General features: G+C 48.0%; 1 protein-coding gene across 1 annotated transcript; it reads left to right on the forward strand.

Annotated features, from left to right (window-relative positions):
* Positions 1-1309: 1309 nt before the first annotated feature.
* LOC103638307 (lysM domain-containing GPI-anchored protein LYP6) lies at positions 1310-3335 on the forward strand. Its single transcript, XM_008661258.3, has one exon. The coding sequence runs from the start codon at positions 1310-1312 to the stop codon at positions 2009-2011; it is 702 nt and encodes a 233-aa protein (XP_008659480.1). The 3' UTR covers positions 2012-3335.
* Positions 3336-8374: the final 5039 nt, after the last annotated feature.

The following is an 8374-nucleotide window of genomic DNA, read 5'->3' on the forward strand; positions in this document are numbered from 1 at the left end:
GAGAGCAGCATGAGCTAAGTGAATGCATAACTCTACTATTATATTATATCATTCCTCTCAATCCATGTCTTTTAACTGGTGAATCATTTAGGTTTCTATTTGATTTAGTTATGCTTGTTCCGACGTGTCTTTATGCTTTATATAGGCTTACACAGACCTGTTTTAATAAGAGCCGGGCAGCGATGCTTTGATTTCGGACCACGACCTAGCTAAAGGCTAATGGTTCCAAGTGTTTGAAGTACCGAAAACAAGGCTAGCTCCTCGTTTTTTGTCATGTCAAAAAAAATCGTGTATGATTGCAACAATATTGGCAAAATATCGTTGTACTTTATATTTTGATATAATGTGAACAAAACAAGTGCCCTCTGAGACCATCGTGATTTATGCATTTTCAAACTAAATTTTACGACACTTCTTGTTGTGTTTTATACTTCCATTAAAAAATAGTCTTACTGCGTTTTACGCCAAATTTATGACACTTTTTGATGTGTTTCACAACAATCTCTTGTGAAGTGAGATTGTGCGCGTGTTTTACGTTTTACGCTGGAATCCGCCCGAGCTAGAACCCGCGCACGATCGGCTGCATGCGATTTTCATGCCGTAATTTTGGGCCCCGTTTGCCGTTATAAAACAGATATAAGATTTACGCTAAATTTCTTACTCATTTACGTTGTTTTAGCTCACGTTTTACGCTGGATTCTGTCCGAGCCAGAACCAGCACACGATCGGACGCGCGTGGGTATACCTAACTGGGGCTTCCCATACTAATGGAAGCCCAGGCCGGGCTTCCATTACCTTCTCCCTATATATATATTCGGGATTAATAATGAGAAAACTGCCATGTTACCAACCATATGACGCGTAGCGGGAAGCATGAATGGTCCGGTCCAGCTAAGTAGTCTATACTACTCTATTAATATAGTAGCGTCAGCGTCCACACCCTGGTTGCCCCCGCCTGACCCCGCACCCTCCCACGCGCGCGCATGGAAGCAGCCCGCCAGTGGGCATCCTCGAAGACAACGAGTGGTCGCGGGAAAGACCTGCGGCCTCTGCTACCTTTCCCTCTTCCCCTCGCTTGGCACAGATTCCTAGCGCTGCCAAAAGCAAACAACAGCCTCCTCTCCCCTCCCGCCATTACTCACCGGACACCGACGCATCCTTTGTGACGTCTGGCTAGCATGATGGCCCCACACCAGCTTACATACCACGCCTCTCGGCTCTCTCTCTCCCTCGACCAGAGGTGGAGAGCACTATAGTCACGAGCTCCACAGTCCAAGCTCGCACTCGCAAGTGCTAGCATCTCTCGGTAATGGTGAAGTCGCGTGGCTTCGTGATGGCGGCTGTGATGGTGGTGGCGGCGGTGGTGGTCGTGGTATCGGTGGCGCCGCGCGGCGCGGAGGTGAAGACGACGATCGAGCCATGCTCGGGGTCTGACTCCTGCCCGGCGCTGCTGGGTTACACGCTCTACGCCGACATGAAGGTGTCTGAGGTGGCCGCGCTCTTCGTCGTCGACCCGGTGGCGTTGCTGGCCACCAACGCGCTCGACTTCGGCGCCCCAGGGGCGGCGCACCGCATCCTGCCCATGGGCCTCTTCGTGCGCGTGCCCACCCGCTGCTCCTGCGCCGACGGCGTCCGCAAGTCCGTCTCCGTCCGCTACACCGCGTGCCCGGCCGACACGCTCGCCACCGTCTCCGACGTCGTCTTCGCGGGGCTCGCCTCCTCCGACCAGATCCGCAACGAGAACGGCCTCACCTCCGCCGACCCCGACGCGCCGCTGGACGCCGGCCAGAAGCTCGCCATTCCGCTGCCATGCGTCTGCTTCAACTCATCCGACAACAACCTCCCCGCGGTGTACCTCTCCTACGTCGTGCAGGTCGGGGACACCGTGCCCGCCATTGCTGCAAGCTACGAGACCACCGTCACGGATGTCATGAATGTCAATGCCATGGGGAGTCCCGTCGCCGCGCCAGGCGACATTCTCGCCATCCCATTGCCAGGTAGGAGTACATGATATGCCCAGACGGATTCATGTATGGTGAAATAGGCAACTCCATCGTCTTATATAATGTCATTTTCAGCAGACATATATAATGGCATTTTCAGCTTTCGCGAGAATTATAATGGCACTGATATAGTTTCACGAATAGTTATGGTGTGCAGCGTGCTTCAAAAACAACAAAACTATAATGGCGTGTACTAACCCATATTTCAGCTATACTATAGTTTACTAGGCGCCAGCAGTATGCACTCGATGTTGGAAGCGCATGCAGTGGTTCAAAAACGAGCATGCTAACGTGGGTCTCAAGTTACTAATTGTTGATTTGAGGCATGAATAGTGTGTTAGATGCTTGCCTCACTATCTTTAATGGAGTCATGTACTTGTAGCCCATATTTATCTATTATGTCGATTATTTTGCTGCAGATGAAAACCTGTTCAAGAGTCCATCTCAGATGGTTGTAATTAAAAGCAATCCAAAAAAGTAGGTCGTAATTAGACATTGTCCTTGAACATTGCAAATAGCAAGGTTAAAAAAAATCCACATTTCATATCTATACTACTCTATTAAGATAGTAGCGTCAGCGTCCACACCCTGGTTGCCCCCGCCTGACCCCGCACCCTCCCACGCGTGCGCATCGAAGCAGCCCGCCAGCCCCCGCCGTGCCCCTCCCCCACGATCGAGGCACCGTCCCCCGTCGCCCCCGCCCCGGATCTCGCCCCCGTCGCGGATCCCGCACTGGCTCTGTGCGGGAGTGCTGTCGGGCTCTGTGCGGGAGTGCTGCGGCGCCTTCCTCCAGCTGTACGCCACCGAAGCGCCCACCGCCGCAGCCAACACGCCTCCTGGGCGTGCGCGCGCACATAGACAGGCAGACAGCTAGCAGTTTCAGTTTCAGCAGAAGATCATCGTCTTCAAGAACGGAAACGGAACACTAAGCAGCAGTGGTGGATCCGCAACAAAGGCTGAGACTGACTCACCGATGGCTGCGAGCTCGTGGTCCTTCACCCAGGACTGCACCGACGAGCTTATCTGCTCCACCGTTGACTCCATCGACTCGGACGGACGGATCTCGGTTCCCTCCCTGCCTGTCTCTGATGCGGGGGGATCTGGGATGCGACTCCTGCTTTTGTTGGACGATTGAAGTTCTTGGAAGGGGCGGGGCAGGGTGGGATTGGATTGGATTGAATTGAACTGATGAGTCTGAGTGCAAGGCCCTGTCTTGACTAACTTATAGCTGAACGGGCGAGTGGAACCAGTGGCTGCCCTGCCCACTGGAAGCCTGGGAACGGGGAGGGAGGGGAACCAAATGGGAGGCCCCCGCCTTCTGTTTCTGTCTGTTTTGTCTTTGATAGTCGCCTAGAGGGGGGTGAATAGGGCGAAACTGAAAATTTACAAATATAAACACAACTACAAGCCGGGTTAGCGTTAGAAATAAAAACGAGTCCGCGAGAGAGGGTGGAAAACAAATCGCAAGCAAATGAAGAGTGTGACACACGGATTTGTTTTACCGAGGTTCGGTTCTCACAAACCTACTCCCCGTTGAGGAGGCCACAAAGGCCGGGTCTTTTTCAACCCTTTCCCTCTCTCAAACGGTCCCTCGGACCGAGTGAGCTTCTCTTCTCAAATCACTTGGGAATCAAACTTCCCGCAAGGGCCACCACACAATTGGTGCCTCTTGCCTCAATTACAAGTGAGTGTTTGATCACAAGAAAGAATGCGAAAGAAAAGAAGCGATCCAAGCGCAAGAGCTTAAATGAACACTACAAATCACTCTCTCTAGTCACTAATGCTTTGTGTGGAGTTGGGAGAGGATTTGATCTCTTTTGGTGTGCTTTGCAATGAATGCTAGCTCTTGTATAATGGTTGGAAGCTGGAAAACTTGGATGCTTTGAATGTGGGGGTGGTTGGGGTATTTATAGCCCCAACCACCAAACTTGACCGTTGGTGGAGGCTGCCTGTCGTATGGTGCACCGGACAGTACGGTGCACACCGGACATGTCCGGTGCGCCAGCCACGTCACCAATGCCGTTGGATTCCGACCATTGGAGCTTCTGTCTTCTGGGCCCGCCTGGATGTCCGGTGCACACCGGACATGTACTGTTCAATGTCCGGTGCGCCAGTATGGGCGTGCCTGACTTCTGCGCGCTTCTGGCGCGCATTGAATGCGCCTGCAGGTGACCGTTGGCGCGAAGTAGCCGTTGCTCTGCTGGTTCACCGGACAGTCCGGTGTACACCGGACATGTCCGGTGAATTATAGCGGAGCAGCTGCTGCGCGTTCCCGAGGCTGGCGAGTTCCGGAGGCCGCTCTTCCTTGGAGCACCGGACACTGTCCGATGTACACCGGACAGTCCGGTGTACACCGGACAGTCCGGTGAATTATAGCGGAGTGCCTCTGGAAATTCCCGAAGGTGGCAAGTTTGAGTTGGAGTCCTCTGGTGCACCGGACAGTCCGGTGCCCCAGACCAGAGGTGCCTTCTGTTGCCCCTTTGCTCCTTTGTTGAATCCAATATTTGATCTTTTTATTGGCTAAGTGAGAACTTTTTACACCTGTATAACTTATACACTAGAGCAAACTAGTTAGTCCAATTATTTGTGTTGGGCAATTCAACCACCAAAATTATTTAGGAACTAGGTGTAAGCCTAATTCCCTTTCAATCTCCCCCTTTTTGGTGATTGATGCCAACACAAACCAAAGCAAATATAGAAGTGCATAATTGAACTAGTTTGCATAATGTAAGTGCAAAGGTTGCTTGGAATTGAGCCAATGTAAATACTTACAAGATATGCATGGATTGTTTCTTTTCTTTTAACATTTTGGACCACACTTGCACCACATGTTTTGTTTTTGCAAACTATTTTGTAAATCCTTTTCAAAGTTCTTTTGCAAATAGTCACAGGTAAATGAATAAGATTTTGCAAAGCATTTTCGAGATTTGAAATTTCTCCCCTTGTTTCAAATGCTTTTCTTTTGACTAAACAAAACTCCCCCTAAATGAGATCCTCCTCTTAGTGTTCAAGAGGTTTTTGATATGTCATTTTTGAAATACTACTTTCTACCCCTTTTGAACACAATAGGATACCAATTGAAAATACTCTTTGAAAAACTAAGTTTTGAAATTGGTGGTGGTGCGGTCCTTTTGCTTTGGGCTCATACTTTCTCCCCCTTTGGCATGAATCGCCAAAAACGGAATCATTAGAGCCCTCTTATTTCTCTCTCCCCCTTTGGTCATAAATAAATGAGTGAAGATTATACCAAAGATAGAGTCCTTTTGCTTGGTGCTTATGCTTTCTCCCCCAAGAATGGAGAGTTGCTTGAAGTGACGGCGAAGGAAGAATTACGGAGTGGAAGCCTTTGTCTTCGCCGAAGACTCCAATTCCCTTTCAATACACCTATGACTTGGTTTGAAATGGACTTGAAAACACATTAGTCATAGCATATGAAAGAGACATGATCAAAGGTATATAAGTGAGCTATGTGTGCAAGTTAGCAAAAGAAATTGCACGAATCAAGAATATTGAGCTCATGCCTAAGTTTGTTAAAAGTTTGTTCATCAAGAGGCTTGGTAAAGATATCAGCTAATTGATCTTTAGTGTTAATGTAAGAAATCTCGATATCTCCCTTTTGTTGGTGATCCCTAAGAAAATGATACCGAATGGCTATGTGTTTAGTGCGGCTATGCTCGACGGGATTATCCGCCATCTTGATTGCACTCTCATTATCACATAGCAAAGGGACTTTGGTTAATTTGTAACCGTAGTCCCGCAGGGTTTGCCTCATCCAAAGCAATTGCGCGCAACAATGGCCTGCGGCAATGTACTCGGCTTCGGCGGTGGAAAGAGCGACCAAATTTTGCTTCTTTGAAGCCCAAGACACCAAGGATCTTCCCAAGAACTGGCAAGTCCCCGATGTGCTCTTCCTATTGATTTTACACCCCGCCCAATCGGCATCCGAATAACCAATTAAATCAAATGTGGATCCCCTAGGATACCAAAGCCCAAACTTAGGAGTATAAGCCAAATATCTCAAGATTCGTTTTACGGTCGTAAGGTGAGCTTCCTTAGGGTCGACTTGGAATCTTGCACACATGCATACGGAAAGCATAATATCCGGTCGAGATGCACATAAATAGAGTAAAGAACCTATCATCGACCGGTATACCTTTTGATCCACGGACTTACCTCCCGTGTCGAGGTCGAGATGCCCATTAGTTCCCATGGGTGTCTTGATGGGCTTGGCATCCTTCATTCCAAATTTGCTTAGAATATCTTGAGTGTACTTCGTTTGGCTTAGGAAGGTGCCCTCTTGGAGTTGCTTCACTTGAAATCCCAAGAAGTACTTCAACTCCCCCATCATAGACATCTCGAACTTTTGTGTCATGATCCTACTAAACTCTTCACATGTAGATTCGTTAGTCGACCCAAATATGATATCATCAACATAAATTTGGCATACAAACAAATCATTTTCAAGTGTTTTGGTAAAGAGTGTAGGATCAGCCTTTCCGACTTTGAAGCCATTAGCAATAAGGAAATCTCTAAGGCATTCATACCATGCTCTTGGGGCTTGCTTGAGCCCATAAAGCGCCTTAGAGAGCTTATAGACATGGTTAGGATACTCACTGTCTTCAAAGCCGGGAGGTTGCTCAACATAGACCTTTTCCTTGATCGGTCCATTGAGGAAGGCACTTTTCACGTCCATTTGATAAAGCTTAAAGCCATGGTAAGTAGCATAGGCCAATAATATGCGAATTGACTCAAGCCTAGCTACAGGTGCATAGGTTTCACCAAAATCCAAACCTTCGACTTGGGAGTATCCTTTGGCCACAAGTCAAGCTTTGTTCCTTGTCACCACACCATGCTCATCTTGCTTGTTGCGGAAGACCCATTTGGTTCCTACAACATTTTGATTAGGACGTGGAACTAAATGCCATACCTCATTCCTAGTGAAGTTGTTGAGCTCCTCTTGCATTGCCACCACCCAATCCGAATCTTGGAGTGCTTCCTCTACCCTGTGTGGCTCAATAGAGGAAACAAAAGAGTAATGCTCACAAAAATGTGCAATACGAGATCTAGTAGTTACCCCCTTATGAATGTCGCCGAGGATGGTGTCGACGGGGTGATCTCGTTGAATTGCTTGGTGGACTCTTGGGTGTGGCGGTCTTTGTTCTTCATCCTCCTTGTCTTGATCATTTGCATCTCCCCCTTGATCTATGCTGTCATCTTGAGGTGGCTCATTTGATTGATCTTCTTTTTCATCAACTTGAGCCTCGTCCTCATTTTGAGTTGGTGGAGATGCTTGCGAGGAGGAGGACGGTTGATCTTGTGCATTTGGAGGCTCTTCGGATTCCTTAGGACACACATCTCCAATGGACATGTTCCTTAGCGCGATGCACGGAGCCTCTTCAATACCTATCTCATCAAGATCAACTTGCTCTACTTGAGAGCCGTTAGTCTCATCAAACACAACGTCACAAGAAACTTCAACTTGTCCGGAGGACTTGTTAAAGACTCTATATGCCCTTGTGTTTGAATCATATCCTAGTAAAAAGCCTTCTACAGTCTTAGGAGCAAATTTAGATTTTCTACCTCTTTTAACAAGAATAAAGCATTTGCTACCAAAGACTCTAAAATATGAAATGTTGGGCTTTTACCGGTTAGGAGTTCATATGATGTCTTCTTGAGGATTCGGTGTAGATATAACCGGTTGATGGCGTAGCAAGCGGTGTTGACCGCCTTGGCCCAAAACTGATCCGAAGTCTTATACTCATCAAGCATGGTTCTTGCCATGTCCAATAGAGTTCTATTCTTCCTCTCCACTACACCATTTTGTTGTGGCGTGTAGGGAGAAGAGAACTCATGCTTGATGCCCTCCTCCTCAAGGAAGCCTTCGATTTGAGAGTTCTTGAACTCCGTCCCGTTGTCGCTTCTAATCTTCTTGATCCTTAAGCCGAACTCATTTTGAGCTCGTCTCAAGAATCCCTTTAAGGTCTCTTGGGTTTGAGATTTTTCCTGCAAAAAGAATACCGAAGTGAAGCGAGAATAATCATCCACTATTACAAGACAGTACTTACTCCCGCCGATGCTTATGTAAGCAATCGGGCCGAATAGATCCATGTGGAGTAGCTCAAGCGGTCTGTCGGTCGTCATGATGTTCTTGTGTGGATGATGGGAACCAACTTGCTTTCCTGCTTGACATGCGCTACAAACCCTGTCTTTCTCAAAATGAACATTCGTTAGTCCTAAAATGTGTTCTCCCTTTAGAAGCTTGTGAAGATTCTTCATCCCAACATGTGCTAGTCGGCGATGCCAGAGCCAGCCCATGTTAGTCTTAGCAATTAAGCAAGTGTCGAGTTCAGCTCTATCAAAATCTACCAAGT

The sequence above is a fragment of the Zea mays genome, chromosome 9 (genome assembly GCF_902167145.1).
Source record: "Zea mays cultivar B73 chromosome 9, Zm-B73-REFERENCE-NAM-5.0, whole genome shotgun sequence".
Taxonomy (NCBI): domain Eukaryota; kingdom Viridiplantae; phylum Streptophyta; class Magnoliopsida; order Poales; family Poaceae; genus Zea; species Zea mays.

Coding starts and splice junctions, on each gene's coding strand:
- LOC103638307 (XM_008661258.3), top strand. CDS start 1,310: ATGGTGAAGTCGCGTGGCTTCGTGATGGCGGCTGTGATGGTGGTGGCG.